At 43.2% G+C, this 19,065-nt stretch overlaps 1 protein-coding gene across 3 annotated transcripts in view; it reads right to left on the bottom strand.

Annotated features, from left to right (window-relative positions):
• Positions 1–3,094: 3,094 nt before the first annotated feature.
• The window catches only part of LOC139577887 (BAI1-associated protein 3-like), a 44,101-nt gene continuing 28,130 nt past the window's right edge, over positions 3,095–19,065 (bottom strand). For all 3 annotated transcript variants that reach the window (XM_071405033.1, XM_071405022.1, XM_071405027.1), the window contains exons 12-34: positions 12,888–12,995; positions 12,716–12,808; positions 12,507–12,610; positions 12,145–12,262; positions 11,758–11,882; positions 10,836–10,926; positions 10,694–10,750; positions 10,448–10,545; positions 10,257–10,308; positions 9,712–9,863; positions 9,389–9,512; positions 8,961–9,101; positions 8,648–8,743; positions 8,008–8,223; positions 6,986–7,054; positions 6,758–6,837; positions 6,479–6,587; positions 5,870–5,944; positions 5,661–5,744; positions 5,173–5,293; positions 4,940–5,063; positions 4,573–4,778; positions 3,095–4,190 (exon numbers count right to left, since the gene is read on the bottom strand). In XM_071405033.1, coding sequence (XP_071261134.1) covers positions 4,087–4,190; positions 4,573–4,778; positions 4,940–5,063; positions 5,173–5,293; positions 5,661–5,744; positions 5,870–5,944; positions 6,479–6,587; positions 6,758–6,837; positions 6,986–7,054; positions 8,008–8,223; positions 8,648–8,743; positions 8,961–9,101; positions 9,389–9,512; positions 9,712–9,863; positions 10,257–10,308; positions 10,448–10,545; positions 10,694–10,750; positions 10,836–10,926; positions 11,758–11,882; positions 12,145–12,262; positions 12,507–12,610; positions 12,716–12,808; positions 12,888–12,995 — 2,547 coding nt within the window. In that variant the 3' untranslated portion in view covers positions 3,095–4,086. The remainder of the gene's footprint in view (positions 4,191–4,572; positions 4,779–4,939; positions 5,064–5,172; positions 5,294–5,660; positions 5,745–5,869; positions 5,945–6,478; positions 6,588–6,757; positions 6,838–6,985; positions 7,055–8,007; positions 8,224–8,647; positions 8,744–8,960; positions 9,102–9,388; positions 9,513–9,711; positions 9,864–10,256; positions 10,309–10,447; positions 10,546–10,693; positions 10,751–10,835; positions 10,927–11,757; positions 11,883–12,144; positions 12,263–12,506; positions 12,611–12,715; positions 12,809–12,887; positions 12,996–19,065) is intronic.

A 19,065-nucleotide genomic window follows, 5' to 3' on the forward strand; every position in this document is an offset into this window, starting at 1 on the left:
CTCTCTCTCCCATCACACGTGTGCTCTGTTGAGGGTCAGAGCCCTGTGGGGGCTGGGCCAGCAGCAACAAGGACACGGCACAGTCCTCCTGGTTTGCCCTCAAAGACCTCAACCTCCACTGAGTCTGAGCCCCTGAAGAGGCCCATATAGATCATGCCAGGAAGGGCACAATAGAAGTGGATAGAGTCCAACATATATCCTACAAGTAGGGAAAAATACAATCCCTACCCAGATGGGAAGTGGGTTTGTCACCAGCATCAGACACTGCCCGTGGAGAGAGACAGCTCTTCCCCCTCAGGAGGCTGAAAATATTTGGCATGGGCCCTCAGATCCTCAAAAAGTTATACAGCTGCACCATTGAGAGCATCTAGAGGGTAATGCATATGGCCCAGTACATCACTGGGGCCGAGCTCCCTGCCATCCAGGACCTCTATATAAGGCGGTGTCAGAGGAAGGCCCTGAAAATTGTCAAAGACTTCAGCCACCCAAGTCATACTGTTCTCTCTGCTACCACACGGAAAGCGGTACCAATGCACCAAGTCAGGAACCAACATGCATCTGAACAGCTTCTACCCCCAAGTCATAAGACTGCTAAATAATTAGTTGAATAGTTGACCAAATACTGTAGCTACCTGGACTATCTGCATTTACAAACTTTTTTTTTGACTCCTCACATACACTGCTGCTACTGTTTACTATCTGCCACTTTATTCCTAGTTATATGTACATATCTACCTCAATTACCTTGTACCCCTGCACATCGACTCAGTACTGGTACCCCTTGTATATAGTCAACTCATTGTGTATCTATTATTCATTTTATTATTACATGTTTTACTTTTCTACTTTCAATTTTATTTCTCTCTGCATTGTTAGGAAGGGCCCATAAGTAAGAATTTCACTGTTAGTCCACACCTGTTGTTTAGGAAGAATGTGATGGATACAATTTGATTTGATTGGACCAAAACATACTTGGTAAATCAAATATGTAATTACTGTATCAACATTTGACTGCTAAATGTTTTGTTTTGCTTAAACTACTATGCATTCACCAGACTTGTTCCTCCCCTACTCTAGTTCCACCTCCAGCTGTAGTTCATCTCTCTGCAAGGCCTTGAATCAGAGGCTGTGTTACCATGGTGACTGATGACCTGTGAGCTCCCAGCAGGGTGGTTCAGCGATCCTGTTGCTCAGCACAGATGTAGAGTGACACATGGACGACCAGAGACATGCTGTTATTGTGACTTAGTAATGAGTTCAACCAAAAGAGATCCAGCATGGATCACCAAGTATAGTGTCATGTGCCACCTAACGTCAGAATAGTGAACTGATAAAAAGTGGTTTGTGAAACTATGGGGACACCTTGTGGTTAAAGCTCTTACTGTCTGGGTATCAATGCAAATGCTGTTTTGAGCATCCTCTCATCCAAACAAAAACTCATTATCTCCACTGAAAAACAGATGAGCTTAATTTACTTTTTAGCAATACAGCTACCACATGCACAGCATTCCTTGAGTGTCAATAGCCTTTAGCTCGTTGTGTGAATGTTACATTGATGTTCTTCTTTATTTTACCTTTATTTAACTAGGCAAGTCAGTTTAAGAACAAATACTTATTTACAATGACAGCCTAGGAACAGTGGGTTAACTGCTTTGTTCAGGCCAGAAAGACTGATTTTTAACCTTGTCAGCTCGGAGATCTGATATAGCAACGTTGCGGTTACTGGCCCAACGCTCTAACCACTAGGCTACTTGCCGTGTGTAATCTACAGAAATATATTTGGTCATACTGTATATCAAATTCCCTCCATTTGCTTCTCTGTGTTGCTGCATCAACAAACAACAAAATAAAAGCATACCTGTTGGTTTGGAGCTGTAGTGTAGATTCCTGTTGCAGTACAGTGAACCAATCAGAGGGTGGGAGAGGGAGGCTGTGGAATGGAATGGTAATGAAGCTGAGATAGGTCACAGCTGGATAGAAACAGAGAGCTGTCAGGTGGCATGATAGCTACATTAAACAGGTTCTGACCACAGGGCATGACGTCTGGGTTACAGAACCATGAAATGTCTGCTCCCCATCACACCTGAGACACCACAGCACTGGCCACACTCAATCCAATACCAGATACGCAGCATTGGTCTTGGGGATTCTTTTCTGGGGGGGGGGGGGGGGGTTTGATTGATTGATATTACCAAATTAACACTCCCTCTCTCTGTAAAACATCCCAACATATCCATCAAAACACTACCGATCTATCTTAGCCCATATTATTGCAGAAGTCCATCAGTCACAAACACGTCGGACTGTGTGTAGGCGGACGGGGATGTAATCAGGTCATTGTGGTTCAGACTTTTATGATTTGATAGATTAGACATAATCAACATAACCTTGCTGCCCTTATTACTGGACTCTGAGTGTTTCTCTTTGGGGTCACTGTGGTCGTGCAGCAGCGTGTTTTCCATCCAAGGTGGCTCTCGAGGTGAGTGAAGGTCTGAAAGGTCAAGAGGGGAACCGGAAGAGGACTGTGATAGAGGGAACACTATGGAGGAAGAGGGAGAGTGGAAGGATAATGGAGGTGGAGGTGGTGGGAGCAGACAGGGCTGCATCTGAGAATGACATTGAGGGAAGTGAGGAGAGTGACTATAAACAGACATCTGCTGTTTCCTTTTGTAAGCCTTGAAACTAAGTGACAAGAGCAGAGAGAGAGAGAGAGAGAGAGAGAGCGAGAGAGAGAGAGAGAGAGAGCGAGAGAGAGAGAGAGGGGGGGTAGAGATAGAGTGAGAAAAGCCAAATAAAGAGACACAGAGAAGCGAGAGAACATGTAGACACAAGACTGACAGAGACGGAATCTTTCGTCTGGAAGAAATCGAAATGAACCCTGGCATTTAGAGCTAAACACAAAGGACTGTTCCCCCCCCAGAAGATTTCTAATTAATGTTTTTTTTCTAGGTGTCTAGTGCTACTATATGTTTGTGAGTCCATTTAGGTTTCCATTTAGAAAAAGACTCATGCAACATGAAGAGCAACATGTTGATGTCATATGGGCAAGTCCACTACAAAGAAGGAAACACAAAATGTGATAAGAGCTAGTGAATCATATTCAAATACAATCTTTATTTGTAGACAGCTTCATCTGAATGGTACAATAAACAGCAGCACAATCCATTGCAATCCAAGGACAAGTTCACATTTACAATATAACAAATAGAGGACTAATACTCTTTTCTTCAGGGATATGGTTCATAATCTGAAGAGATATAAACATCCAATTATCAATCATCAATGAGCACAGATGGCGTCACATAGGCTGCGTTTACACAGGCAGCCGAATTGTGAGCTCTTTTCTGTAACTTATTGTTCCTTTGACTAATCAGATCAGCTCTGAAAAAGAGCTGGTGTGAAAAGATCTGAAACATTTCAGAATTGGGCTGCCTGTGTAAACGCAGCCATATGTGACACTACTCCTTGTGTTGACTTATAAAACCTGGCTACAGATGGCTTTTCCTTGCAGTGTTACATCCTTGTGCTACTTCGCCATAAACTCAGAAACGGTAGTGAGTATATTTCTTTCCAAAGATTGATCCACCCACATGATTCGACTGAATACATATCAATTACAAATTAGTTTTAGATTCAGTTAGATGTTAGAGATGTAATACAACAAAGATAATATAACAAAGATAACATTCAATGAGCTCTTTAGAAAACAAAATAATAATTACAGGATAAGCTATTTCTCATATATCTCAGATAGGACCCTTGGATCTTTCTTACTTTTTAACTCCACACTGTTGGTTAAGGGCTTGTAAGTAAGAACTTCACGGTAAAGTCTACACCTGTTGTATTCGGCGCGTGTGACAAATAGCATTTGATTTGAGGCATAAAAATACAGCAGAGAGACAGGACATTCGTATTACAATTTAAAAAGTCATGCCTTACTGTGTTTTGTTCAGCATTACATTTTCAGTGCACGTACAAGAGGATTTGAAAACATTGTAAACATACGGTAGTACAACAAGTACAAAAGCACAAAGTGGCAAAGACGTGGTCAGAATACACCAATACACCAGACCAGTGCTGACAGCTTCACTCCTCTTCCATGGACTTCTCAATCTCCTTCAGCTTCCTCACAAACTCCTGAGCCTCTCCGTCTCCTGTCCGTGCGTCCAAAATCCTCATGATTGGCTTCTCTGGATGGAGAGAGCAAACAGAGACGTAAGTGCATCCATCCAACGCCTGCCACAATTACCTTTAGATTGAACGGGTCGCTAGGTTGGATTACAGAAGTAATAGGAAACCTTTCCCAGACTTAACACGCTCTCCTCCCTGGGGGCCCGTTCCCGCTCAGTGAGGAGTAGAGGGATGGTGTTATGTAATGTAGTCTATCCGGCAGACTGTCCTACCAGGGTTGGGGTCAATTCCTTTCAATTCAGTAAATTCAGGAAGTAAACTGACATTACAATTCAAATTTTCCTAAATTCTTTTCAATGAGGAAAACGTGGAATTAGAATTCGGGTTTACTTAATTCATTGACTGAATTGAAATCGAATTGACCCTAACCCTGCTCCGTACCGCTGGGTTTGCTCCGGGCCAGGTGCAGAATGGTCGGCTGGATGGTCTTTCCGGCCGCTGAGGCGTTGGGTCTCCCTGGCCAACAGAAGTCACTGAGCGGGGCCAATGCCTCCCCGGCAAAATCGTTGGTGGACAGCCAATCATAGTCCATCACAGTAAAAGTCAGACAGGCAAACCTGTGCCTGTACTGCTCTGGGCTGACATGGCTGTGGGACAGCAGATAGAGGAAAATGAGTCAAACTGAAGTCTACATCTCCATGTTTTGCTTTTCAATCTAGCTGCTGTCAAGAGGGAATTATCATATCATCCACCAATCCCAACATTTCCTGCTCCGTTAGTGCATACAGAAGGCGGATTAGACACTCACAAATAGAAGAGCTCATCAAATACTGGGTGCAGGGTCTTGAGCTTCACTTGGGTGCGCTGGCTCTTGGCCATGGGGAAGAGGTGGTGGGGACAGAGCTCCACGATGACAAAGGGGTCACTCAGCCCTGTGTGGCGAGAGAGAGGAACAGGAACGAATGGGGGGCTCATACAGAAGATTGGATTGGCATTCTTTCTGCATAAGGAGCTGCATGCCAATGGAACTCTGATATTTACCATTGGCGTCCAACGCAATGAGATCGGCGGCATGCAGGATCTCCACCGTGAGCCTCTGCTCAGAAGCATCATAGTAACACTTCACACTGACGCGGCCAAAGCGGGTGTGCTTAAGTGTTCTCTGAAAGGCAGATCCATATTATAAATCCTATATAAAACAGGTGATTGATTGGATTGGATTGTTATACATCCATTCAGTACGATGAATCCTGGACATCAAATCTAATTTTATTTGTCACATACACCCGGTTACCAGATGTTAATGCGAGTGGAGCGAAATGCTTGTTTTAAGTGGACATGCCTGTAAAGTTGTTCAGGCGTTCTAAAATAAACCGCTGTTACAGAATACAGTTAGCGACCACATTAGCATTAAAGAGATAAAGAAAAAGAAAATGTGTTGTGATCTTTTAGCTCCTAATCAACACTCCCCCACTACACTAGCCTGGGGGCTAGAGTCACATGTGGCAGCCCAGCAGGCTGCAGACTACCTGCTGAGAGATCTTCTCCAGGAAGTACTGCTCGATCAGCTCAAAGGACGAACACTTGTTCAGCCTCAGCTCCTCGTCAAGAGCCTATAGGAACAGCAGTGGGGAGGGGGCTCGTCAGGAACCAGCTGAACAACCCCCACTAGAAAAGTCTCTCTACCACGGTCAGGCATTAAGTAGCTAAATGGTACATAAACCCTTGGTGCTCTCACCTTGTAGTCGACATGGTTCTTCAGATCTTCTATGGCAAGTCCCTCTCCATCAGCATAGAAGAACTGCACCAGGGCCTGAAAGGAGCATTGTGGTGGGGAAGGTTTCAGGTTACATGTTCTGATACTCTGCTCTGTTCGACTGGCATGACTAGCTAATTAGCGGTGGTAACTATAACTAACGCCTTTTGTTGGAGCATATGTCAGAGGATATTAGCAGACCGGTATGTATCCTCGCTGACAGCGTGAAGCCCCCAGTAGGAGAAGGAGATCACCATGGAACACACCACATGTTCTACCCACGCAGCTTTGCATTTTCATGACTTTTCATCCAAATCTGTCGTGTGTCCCTTGCCAGCTCTGTGCTCCATTAGAATACAGGAACTGTCACATTGCCAGTCTAGTGGGGACTCTCCTCAGCAGGGACTGAGCAGCCAAGAGACCTGATGAATATCAGTGGTATGGAAATTATACCACACAAATAATTAGCAAGGATACAGTAGCTGATGATGGTGAAAAGGATGAGGAAGAAGTGGAAATAAGCCCCCAATGTGATTCTCTGGGGTCTCTGGGGTAGAGAGAGAGAAAGAGAGAGAGAGACAGACCACTGACCTCCACAGTGTACTGGAAGCGGTTGTAGAACTCCACCTGGACTCCCATGTTCTCCGCCACCGTGTCTAGGATCATTCTGAGGAGCAGCTCCCACATGCCGAGGAGAACTCTGTGCAGAAGACAGGAGAACACAGTTAGACAACAATCCGCTGTATGTCAAGTGATCATAAAGGCTAGATAATGACCAGAACTACAGCATAATGTGTCAGAGGGGTATCGTTATTGTGTGCATGTCTAAGATGCTCATCTAGATAAAGACGTGACACAGCAGGTAATTACCTAGCCAGATTCTCCTTCACCAGAGACTTGCTGAGGATGACTAAAGTGTCACGTAAGTACTTCATGAGGGGGGACACGGCCTGAAACAGAACAATGTCACAGAACAGTGTCCCATCTTAGGGGGAAGCCTAGAGGAAATGTCTTCAAACCCAGAAAGGACAAAGAAAGAAGGCAGAGAGGTTGCTGCTCCATGACAGAAGCAGAGCACAATGTACTGTTCAGTCTTACATCATCGTTGTTGATGGAGTCAGGGGACAGGCTGATGTGTTGGAGGTACCTCTTCAGCTCTGAAAGCATCTAGACAAAACACACGATATCACAATGCACTGGTTTACCTCTCTGTTCAAGGCAATGTGACAATGGTTACCAGGCAAGACGCAATTTGAGTATGCCATAACATACAGTATTATGTAACCAGACCTGGGTTCACATAGTATTTGTTTTCTTTGAAATACTTTAGCTGTGCTGGATTAAGGTTGCCTGACATGAGGGACCAATGGAATAGTCCCAAATGTGAAACCCCCCGACCGTCTTGCACTCCAAACAAGCTCCATCAAACGCCCCAAAAAAACAAGAAAACAAATACTATTTGAACCAAGGTCTGTATCATTTATGTAACCCGTTCTCATGGAAACTGATATTGACGTGCATGACTGTCCCTTGCCTGTGTCAAAATTCACAAGGCCGCAGGGCCAGATGGATTACCAGGATGTGTACTGAGAGCATGCGCTGACCAACTGGCAAGTGTCTTGACTGACCCTTGCCAGGTGGTCAGCTGACACTGTCGTAGTCCATGTGGGGTCAAACGACATAAGGAGGGCTAGCTCGGAACATTTGAAAATTGATTTTAAAGAACTGATTTTAGCATAATAAGACTCCAAAAAATGGCCAATAATTTCAGGTCCAGCACCATCGTTGGGCCGCGGGTGTGAAAGATTCAGCAGACTGCTGGCATTACACATCTGGCTAAAAGACTACTGTAGCTCTGCTGGAATCACTTTTATAGATAACTTTGACACCTTCTGGACCTATTGTTATGTTACTGCTGCTCTTTAATTACATGTTACTTTTATTTCTTATTCTTATTCGTATTTTTTTAAACTGCATTGTTGGTTAGGGGCTCGTAAGTAAGCATTTCACTGTAAGGTCTACACCTGTTGTATTCGGCGCATGTGACTAATACGATTTGATTTGATGACTGGTTACTAAGTATGACCGACAGAGAGGACAGTTCAGTGAGATGGAGGGACCTTGTCTGTGAGGTGGGTGATGAGGCGCTTGGCCTCCCTCTGTAGGTCCGCATCCACGTTGTAGAGCTGTCCGTTCAGGGCCTTGTTGACCTGCTCCTTCCCCTCCGCCCCGCAAGACTCCTCCATGGCTTGCTCCACGCCCTGCCAGTCCAGGTCCCGAGGCAGGTGGCCCAGGAACACACGCACATGCTCTGTGTTGTTCAGGGCGATGCACAGCTAGCCCACACCAAGATCCAGGAAGTACATTAGCAGAGGGAAGAAGAGAAAGCCAGAGGAAAGGTCGAGAATGGTTGAAGGAAACAAAGGACGAAAAAGAGGCAGGGCTAAAGAAAAGAGGCAGGACGGTAAGTAGACCAGTGGAGGCTGTTGAGGGCTCATAATAATGGACAGAATGGAGTGAATATCAAACCCCTGAAAAGCATGTTAATGATACCATTCCATTTACTCTATTCCAGCCATTACTATGATCCGTTCTCCTCTAAGCAGCTTCCACTGAAGTAGACCAAACATATTACACTACGGACAACCCGCTGAGGTCTTTGTGTTGCCAGGGAAAGAACACTCGCTGACATTTACTTCCCACGTCATCCTTCCCACGTCATTTACTTCCCCTTCCTTCCTGCCTTCCCACAGGCGTTACCTGCACCATCAGGCTCTTGATGTCTCGACCCTGCTGGCTCCTCTCAATCTTGCGCTTTATCATCTCTGAGTAACACACGGCCTCGCTGCAGAAATTCTGCAACACAAACAACATCTCACTCATCATCGTCGAGAGTGAAACCCTCAATTAGTATTATTTTTTTCTGCTCTGGTTGTTTGTGATTGTGGCTTGCCACCTGTAGAGCTTTTTACACTGTCTCTGGATGTGTAGCGTGTGTGAAAGCGTGCACTTGTGTGTGTGTGTGCATGGGTGTGTTTGTGTGTGTGGCGGTGGCGGTGGCGGTGGCACTCACGTCTGTCAGGCGGGTGACAAAGATGAAGGCCCCTGCAGAGTCTGGCCAGGACAGCTGTTTCCAGAACTCCCGCACCTGGCTGAAACACGCTGTCACATCCACCGCCGAGGAGCTGTGTTTGGCCTGCTGTACTGGCTCCAGCTGTTCAGTACACACACACACACACACACATTCTATGAACAACAACTTATAGAAAGTCATACACATGTACTGTATTAGAAATACACTAACACACAGGTACAGTACACAGAAACGAACTCATATTCAGAGTACATTAGATAGAAACATCATGGTGGGTTACAGATCATCAATGGATTCTGCTGTAGAAGTGTAATGGATATCCTGATTGCCGTATGTTCCATGTTTTCTCAGATTGCTTTTCATGGAAAAGCAATCTCTATAGACACTTCCATAAAATGCCTTCTCACCTGGTCCATATCTACTGCTCTGCGGATCCTGTCACAAGACTTGTCATGGACTATCTGCAGCCACTTGTGGATAGACGTCTTGAACCAGTTGTGATAGCCAGTCAAGGCCATCATCTTTGCGTCCCTGAGAGAGAAATACTCATTAACCACCTGACATTTAGCTAATCTATTGTATCTTCAAGCATATGGAGGAGTTCACTGCAAGATCAAATCAACAAGCAATAACATCTAACCAATCTTTCTGTTTTCTAAAAGTTCAATACAACCAAGCTGAACATCCACCATCCACCAGTCTGACCGGGTGACAGGGTGTACAAACTCACCTGAGAGGGAGGAACTCGCTGAAGCGTTTGAGTATTTTCAGAGACATGTAGAGCTCTAACAGAGTCTCTCCCATGGTCTGAGTTAGCCTGGAGCTCTCCTGCTCCAGAGTGCCACACACCTTCTCCATGGCAACGCTCACGTCGTCCGCGACCTGGGGGAGCACAGGGGTCAGTCACCCCATCTCAGAGGTCAAGGGTCAACAGTGAGGATACATGCATGCTGAACATACAGGAACACTATATGCATCAGTATACTGTATATCATCATGTATCAGGGCAGCAGGTAAGCCTAGTGGTTAGAGCGTGGGGCCAGTAACGGAAAGTTTGCTAGATCGAATCCCCGAGCTGCCAAGGTAAAAATCTGTTGTCCTGCCCCTGAACAAGGCAGTTAACCCACTGTTCCTAGGCTGTCATTGTAAATAAGAATTTATTCTTAACCGACTTGCCTAGTTTAATAAAGGTTAAAAAAAATGTATGGGTAAATGTCATGTGTAGATAAAGATGTTGGCAGGTTCTATTCCTTTTGGTTTCAAAGGAATTCTCACCAGTTTCTCCAACTGTCTATACGCGATGCTGAAGAAATCCACTTTCACCGCACTGGGGGGTTTAAAAAGACAAAACAAAGAACAGGATTCACTTGCTATTTGACATAATCAACAGGATTCTACTTAAAAGTCAAGTTCGCCCTGTCACCCTCCTTGATTAACACAATAAACTGCAGGGACTGTTTGTGTACCTGTAGAAGAGCTTGTTGTAGACGTTCTGTCCCCTCTGTACATCTGCACACACTGCATCCACCACCTGGACCAGTCTCCTCAGCTGCTCCTCTAGAGCCTATAGAATCGACACACTACAGCTCACACACAACCCTGACAGTCCCCATCCATGTGTTACCCAATAAATGACTGGGAGTTTATATATAGAATGTGCGACTCTATTTGTATGAATTTGTGTGTTATCAATTCTTATGGTGTCAACTTACCCCGTCCTCTGGTTTGAATTGTGAAATTGTGCTCTCGTACCACTCCACTGTACCTTTCTGTTGAAATCAAAGATTGCAGTCACTCGAATTAGTCAGGCAACAGTGCTAACACTAACAGGTCTTCCTTATATTTATGTTGTACCTTGACAACAGTGGCAATTTCCAAATGCAGTTCATTTCGAAGGGGGCACGCAGTCTTGAAGGCCGGCATGGTCTGCATGTGTCCTACACCCCTGAGTCACAAACACAAAGGGAAACATGGGCCTGTTATTGTAGCCCAACAACTCATTACTGAGTAAAAGACAAAAGGCACAATGCAAGGTGATTTGTGGGTAATCAAAACGATTGTTGGACAGAAATGTTCCAAATGATTGCTGGAACAGACAATCCTGACTGGCCTAACCTGTCATTTCTGTCAGCCTTTTTAAGTTAAGGTGACTGACAGCAAGAATGATTAGTATGTGTTTGAGTACATGTTTTTTTGTGTGTTGTCTGTGTCCACAATACACAGAGATCTCTGTAGGAGTGTCAATCACTGGGCAGACTTTGAAATCTTATTGGAAAAGGCCCTGCAGGATCTCCATTAATCTGGTCTGTGCGACACAGAAGTACAGTGCCCCGTGGGGCTGCTCACAGAGAAAGAGCATAGCAACATGAGCCTCAACATGAGCCTACTTTTATTGGCACAGTCACCACCATTCAAGTAGAAAACCCTCCCAATAGGCTTATGATTTAGTCACCCTGCCCTCCTATTGGCTTGACTGTTCTAGGTACTGCGTCTGTGGTTTTATTCTAGTGACTTGGTTGAGTGTTTGGTCTGGTATGACAGCGCTGGCGAGTGTTTGATGCGGTGATGTGGTGAGAGAGAGAGGGGTTGGTGGGAGTCACAGGTGGCTGGTGGCACCTTAATTGGGGAGCACGTGCTCATAGTAATGGCTGGAACGGAATGGTATCAAACACATGAAACACGTTTTCCATATGGTTTAATGTGATTCCATTCATTCCATTCCAGCCATTACTATGAGCCTTCCTCCCCTCACCAGCCTCCTGTGGTATGAGTTTACCTCAGCATGAGCTCGCAGCGTGTGACGGCGGCTGGACTGGTGCAGGGGAACACCTGGCGCATGCTCTTCATCAGACACAGACAGTGGTCCGTGTACAGCCTGAAGCTGTCCGACAGCTGCCGCTCCTGAACACAGGAAGTACATCATCGTCACATCACTCAACCTCACAATGATCGATCTAGCCAATAACAGCACATTCAGACAGAATTCTGGGCTTCAGTCTAGTTTCCAGAAAAACTACCGCACCGAAACAACTAGGTTGATTGAATAACAGACCCCTAGGTCATAGGATGATGGATGTTGAGTGGTGAGTTAATGAGGTGTCCTAATGCCAGATGAAAGTTGATTGTGAGCCAGAGGTGAGCTGTGAGGAGACAGTAGGCCTACCAGGTCTCCCTGCACAGCTTGGGGTTCCCACTCTGCATCGATGGTCCTCAGCAGCCTCAGCAGCAGGGTATAGCACATCCTCTGGGACCGGTGGTGGCTGCTATAGCACTGCCAGCGACTGCAGACCAGAGCAATATATACTACTATACATCTACTGTACATAACCCTCACCTCTCAGCTGAGATTAATGGTTTCAGACCTAAAAGGACTAGGAAGGAAAAGGTGCCACTCATAATTAAAAACGTGGTACTTTATTGGCACAGGCTCCTCCAGCTTGGCATAGCTTTGATTTTCTCATTTGGACCACCGCAATACCTTTGGCATATGATCTACATTGAAGTGTTACTATTGTAGCTACTTACATGATGGCCTGTTGCAGGGGCGAGAGGTCAGTTTGCACAGCATGATGGGACAGCACAGTCCATGCTGGAGGACTCACCTGCCCATTCCAGTTATAAGGCTCTTTCTGGAGAAAAACAAGATGATTTACATGGATAACATAAGGAAACCATCCATAGCCATTTCTGTCATTTCACTTGATAATAGAATGCACTGTATAGTAGAGTTTCACCTGAATATGAGCATGCTCGTACTCCAGAATCTGACTCAGCATCTTCTTATGAATGACTTCTTTGGATTCCCTCTTACTCAGTGTAGTGTCTCTCTGGGGAACAAAATGAAATAATCAAGTGACTTGGGTAGAATACACAGGTACTATGGAGCAGAGAGACTGTACTAGCTACCTGGGTAGTGAAGAGCCTCAGAATCAGGTGACATTCTCCCTGGACCTTGGAGGCACTGGACCGGGGCTCCAGCTTAAACCACTTGTCATATCCCATCACAGGAATCTCCTACAGGCGAACAACAAACAGGCTAGACCAGTGATGGGCAACTTTGATGAGGGTGGGGACCACAAAAAGTCTGAACTCATCATGAGGGGTCGCAGTTGCTCGCTGGTCTGCGTACCCACATCCTGTTTTACAGCTAATTTCCTGCAATTCTACACATTCTTTCATGGGGTGGAGAGAAATGTTAACCGTTTTTAATATGATATCTGAGTGAGACTGATAAAAAGTTCTAATAGCTGGCTGCAAAGCTAACTTAGCAATCTACTTTTTTTTTGCTGAAATGGGCTAATTGTCTCTTATGTCAGTCAAACTGCCAAAGTTCGAAATTGCACTTTTTCTATTCTACTTTTCTAACTCTCAACAGTAAGTTGAGACCCCGACTGAGTTCCTAAATATATACAGTTGAAGTCGGAAATTTACATACACCTTAGCCAAATACATTTAAACTCAGTTTCACAATTCCTGACATTTAATCCTCGTGAAAAATTCCCTGTCTTAGGTCAGTTAGCATCACCACTTTATTTTAAGAATGTGAAATGTCAGAATAATACTAGAGAGAATGATTTCTTTCAGCTTTTATTTCTTTCATCAAATTCCCAGTGGGTCAGAAGTTTACATACACTCAATTAGTATTTGTTAGCATTGCCTTTAAATTGTTTAACTTGGGTCAAATGTTTCGGGTAGCCTTCCAAAAGCTTCCCACAATAAGTTGGGTGAATTTTGGCCCATTCCTCCTGACAGAGCTGGTGTAACAGTCAGGTTTGTAGGCCTCCTTGCTCGCACACGCTTTTTCAGTTCTGCCCACAAATTTTCTATAGGATTGAGGTCAGGGCTTTGTGATGGCCACTCCAATACCTTGACCTTGTTGTCCTTAAGCCATTTTTCCACCACTTTGGAAGTATGCTTGGGGTCATTGTCCATTTGGAAGACCCATTTGCGACCAAGCTCTAACTTCCTGACTAATGTCTTGAGATGTTGCTTCAATATATCCACATAATTTTCCTCCCTCATGATGCCATCTGTTTTGTGATGTGCACCATTCCCTCCTGCAGCAAAGCACCCGCACAACATGATGCTGCCACCCACATGCTTCACGGTTGGGATGGTGTTCTTCCGCTTGCAAGCCTCACCCTTTTTCATCCAAACATAACGATGGACATTATAGCCAAACAGTTCTATTTTTGTTTCATCAGACCAGAGGACATTTCTCCAAAAGGTACGATCTTTGTCCCCATGTGCAGTTGCAAACCGTAGTATTGCTTTTTTTAATGGTGGTTTTGGAGCAGTGGCTTCTTCCTTGCTGAGCGGCCTTTCAGGTTATGTCGATATAGGACTAATTTTACTGTAAGGGAACTCCCCCCCCAATTGTACAAAATAACATGGCAACTTATTGGCAGAGAGCGAACCATACACACGATGGGATTGTGTGGGATTTCACATTGCAAGCGGCGGTGTTTCATCCAAAGTTAATGGCAAATGCCATATTGTAAATGAGCTGTGTAACACCCCAAAAATCCTATAGTGGGCGTGTGAGTTCCATCTTATTTTTTCATAGGCTTACTGTAACGCAAGTCAAGACCCCAGAGCCAAATTTTGAAATTTTTTAAGTTTTGGCAAAAACTTATCACCCCCTTAAAAAAGTGCTTTCTGGACCGTTTTTCGAAATTCTTTCGATTTTTATGTCAATTACACATGTGTAAGAACTGTATGAAAATACTTTTGTCAAATTTTATTAACATAATTTTTTTGACATTTTTATTTGGACTTAAGGAATATGTTTTGTGCATTTTGGAATGTGATTTCATAGGAAGTCAAAAGTCAAAAGTCAAAAATGTCAAAAATTTGGAAAAAACTTATCACCCCCTTAAAAAAGTGCTTTCTGGACCGTTTTTCGAAATTCTTTCGATTTTTATGTCAATTACACATGTGTAAGAACTGTATGAAAATACTTTTGTCAAATTTAATTAACATAATTTTTTGGACATTTTTATTTGGACTTAAGGAATATGTTTTGTGCATTTTGGAATGTGATTTCATAGGAAGTCAAAAGTCAAAAGTCAAAAATGTCAAAAATTTGGAAAAAACGTATCACCCCCTTTAAAAAGGTGCTTTCTGAACCGTTTTTTGAAATTCTTTCGATTTTTATGTCAATTACACATGTATAAGAACTGTATGAAAATACTTTAGTCACATTTTACTATCATAATTTTTTATAAATGTTTACTTGTACTTAAGGAATATGTTTTGTGCATTTGGAATGTGATTTCATAGGAAGTCAAAAGTCAAAAGTTAAAAGTTAAAAGTCAAAAATGTTAAAAATGTGGAAAAAACATATATTCCATTTAAAAAAGTGCTTTCTGGACCGTTTTTTGAAATTCTTTCGATTTTTACGTCAATTACACATGTATAAGAACTGTATGAAAATACTTTAGTCACATTTTACTATCATCATTTTTTATAAATGTTTACTTGTACTTATCACCCCCCAAACCTCCATAAATCACTCAGGCCAGCACCCATTGATTTGGGGCCGTAGTATAGTGCTCCCATGGACGTCTGGATGACACCTAAAAGCATTTAAAACCGTTTTGAAAAATGACATGAAAACATGAAAAATATTTTTTTTTTAAACTTTTTTTGGAAACCTCCTTAAATCACTCAGGCCAGACCCCATTGACTCGAGAAGAAAAAACATAAAATATTTTTCAGAAGATAAAACATAGAATATTTTTTGACTTTTTTGGAAAACCTCCATAAATCACTCAGGCCAACCCCCATTGATTTTTGTCCGTAGAATAGTGCTCCCAGAGCGGGTATGGAGGTCTGGATGCCCCCTAAACGCAATTTCAACCGTCTTGAAACAGGGCACCTGGTAACCTAAAAGTTTGGACTTAGAATATTTTTCGAGTTTTTTGGAAAAACTCCATAAATCACTCAGGCCATTGAATCGAGAATAAAAAACATAAAATATTTTTCAGAAAAAAAACCAGAATATTTTCTGACTTTTTGGGAAAACCTCCATAAATCCCTCAGGCCAACACCCATTGATTTTTGTCCGTCGAATAGTGCTCCCAGAGCGGGTATGGAAGTCCGGATGCCCCCTAAACGCAATTTCATCCAGGGCATCTGGTAACCTAAAAAAAATACCAGGTGCACGAAAAGTTTGGACTTAGAATATTTTTCGAGTTTTTTGGAAAAACTCCATAAATCACTCAGGCCATTGACTCGAGAATAAAAAACAAAAAATATTTTTCAGAAAAAAAACATAGAATATTTTCTGACTTTTTTGGAAAACCTCCATAAATCACTCAGGCCAACACCCACTGATTTTTGTCCGTCGAACAGTGCTCCCAGAGCGGGTTGGAAGTCTGGATGCCCCCTAAACGCAGTTTCAACCAGGGCATCTGGTAACCTAAAAATAATGCCAGGTGCACAAACAGTTTGGACTTGTTTGTGTGTGTGTGAGCTTTTCTTTGACATCTGTTTCGAGAAATGACTGATTTACAGTTCATGAAGGTTGCCTAATCACACACTTAAAGTTTTGGAAAGATCTGACTTTTTTAACCCTTTTAAACAGCACCTATGACCCCATTTTAAGGCACTTCCGGTTGGCACAGGAAGCTATAGGTAAAGACATATCCTCATCGGGGTATGCTCTTAGAGAATCCTGAGTTTTAAGTCTATACGTTAAGAACTGACTGATTTACACAGGGTTGAATGCACTATAAATCACAAACTGCTGGTTGGCTATGGCAAAACACTTTTAGGGTTATTTAACCACTTCCGGTTGCTCCAGGAAGCTTAGAATCAACACAGGTAGACCTCATAGTGGCCTGATGGATTGTTATCAAAGACAGGTTCATAAGACATTCATAACCCACATAGGCTTCAGGTTGAATTTAGAGGTGCACTCAATGTATTCCTATGGGGCTACATTTCATTGTATACTGTTTGATGTAAACACCTTCTTTTAACTGTGAAGGGTTAATGCCACAGAGTCAAGGTTAGGCTTGCACAGATCGGGAGGACCTTAGGAGTGTTCCTGAGGTAAAATTGTGCTTCTAACCTTAACGGTTCTCTCTCTGTCTCCCAAAAGCAAATCAAATTGACATTGAGGTCAAAGGGTCATTTGTGTCCGTCTTCTTGTAACGGTCGCTGCGCTCAGACCGAGCAAGCTACGGTTAAGCGGGGCATCTCGTTGAACTCGGCACGGCCTGGAGATAATAGTAATGCCATTGCAGGCTTTGTGTGTCTTTAAGCACCGTACTTTTTCACTCCATCCTTGCTTTTTGTGTGTGTATGTTTGTGTGAGAGAGCTTTTCTTTGACATCTGTTGGGAGAAATGACTGATTACAGTTCATGAGGGTTGTCTAATCACATATATGAAGTTTTGAAAAGTTCTGACCTTTTAACCCTTCAAAACAGCATCTATGACACCATCTTAAGGCCCTTCTGGTTGTCACAGGAAGCTATAAGTAAAGAGATATCCTGATCGGGGTATGCTCTTAGAGAATCCTGAGTTTTAAGTCTATACGTTAAGAACTGACTGATTTACACAGGGTTGCATGCACTATATATCACAAACTGCTGGTTGGGTATGGCAAAACACTTTTAGGGTGATTTAACCACTGCCGGTTGCTCCAGGAAGCTTAGAATCAACACAGGTAGACCTCATAGTGGCTTGATGGATTGTTATCAAAGACAGGTTCATAAGACATTCATAACCCACATAGGGTTTATTTTTAAGAATGCACGTTAAATTTGCAATATGATTCAACACATCATATTGCAAAAGTAACACACACTGTTATGTTTGCAATATGATTCAACACATCATATTGCAAAAGTAACACACACTGTTACGTTTGCAATATGATGTGTTGAATCATATTGCAAATTAAACGTGCATTCTTTAAATACTTTAAATACTTTAGAAATACAAAATCGAACAGGCTTGTTGGGGTTTGTCTCTATGGGCCGAGCCGGTTTCAATGCACCTAGTCTTGAGACTCTGGGACTTTTCTAAACGTCGCCAGTTTCGTTGAGGTCAAAATGAATTGAAAACATGGCAAATACACAAGGCTTTTTATCGATCCGAGAACCTTCTAGAGCCACATAATTCACTGTGCACAATCGACCTGAGGTCTAGAACAGGTTTGTAAATTTTCAGAACTCTAGGTCTAACGGTTCTTTAAAAGTTGGAACAAAAGTAACTACCACAGGCACTGTCTGCCTCTTAGCCCCTCAGTGTGTCCCTCCATCATTTCTGTTAGGGTGTGTAAATTTTTCTTTGAAATCTGATGGGACTAATGACTGATTTACAGTTCAGGAAGGTTGCCTAATCACAAATATGAAGTTTTGGAAAGATTTAACTTTTTTAACCCTTCGAAACAGCTCTTTTGACACCAATTATGGCACTTCCGGTTTGCACAGGAAGCTGACAGTAAACACATATCCTCATTGGAGTAGGCTTTTACAGAATCCTGAGTTTTAAGTCTATACATTAAGAACTCAGTGATTTACATAGGGCTGAATGCACTATTTCTCTCAAACTGCAGGTTGGGTATTGCAAACACTTTTAGGGTGGTTTTAACCACTTCCGGTTGCTCCAGGAAGCTTAGAATTGACACAGGTAGACCTTATGATGGCCTGATGGACTGACATCAAAGACAGGTTCCTAAGACCTTCATAACCCACATAGGCTTCAGGTTGAATTTGGAGGTGCAGTCAATGTATTCCTATGGGGCGAAATGTCATTGTAAACTGTTTGATCTAAACACCTTCATTTAACTATTAAGGGTTAATGCCACAGGGTCAATGTTAGGCTTGCACAGATCGGGGGGACCTTAAGAACATTCCTGAGGTCAAATTGTGTTTCTAACCCTAACGGTTCTCTCGCTGTCTCCCAAAAGCAAATAAAATTGACATGAGGTCAAAAGGTCATTTTGCTCTGTCTTCTTGTAACGGTCGCTGCGCTCAGACCGAGCGAGCTACGGCCAAGCGGGGCATCTCGTTGAACTCGGCACGGCCTGGAGATTATGGTGATGTCGTTTTAGTGGTGATTTCAGAATGC

The sequence above is a fragment of the Salvelinus alpinus genome, chromosome 1, assembly GCF_045679555.1.
Source record: "Salvelinus alpinus chromosome 1, SLU_Salpinus.1, whole genome shotgun sequence".
NCBI lineage: Eukaryota > Metazoa > Chordata > Actinopteri > Salmoniformes > Salmonidae > Salvelinus > Salvelinus alpinus.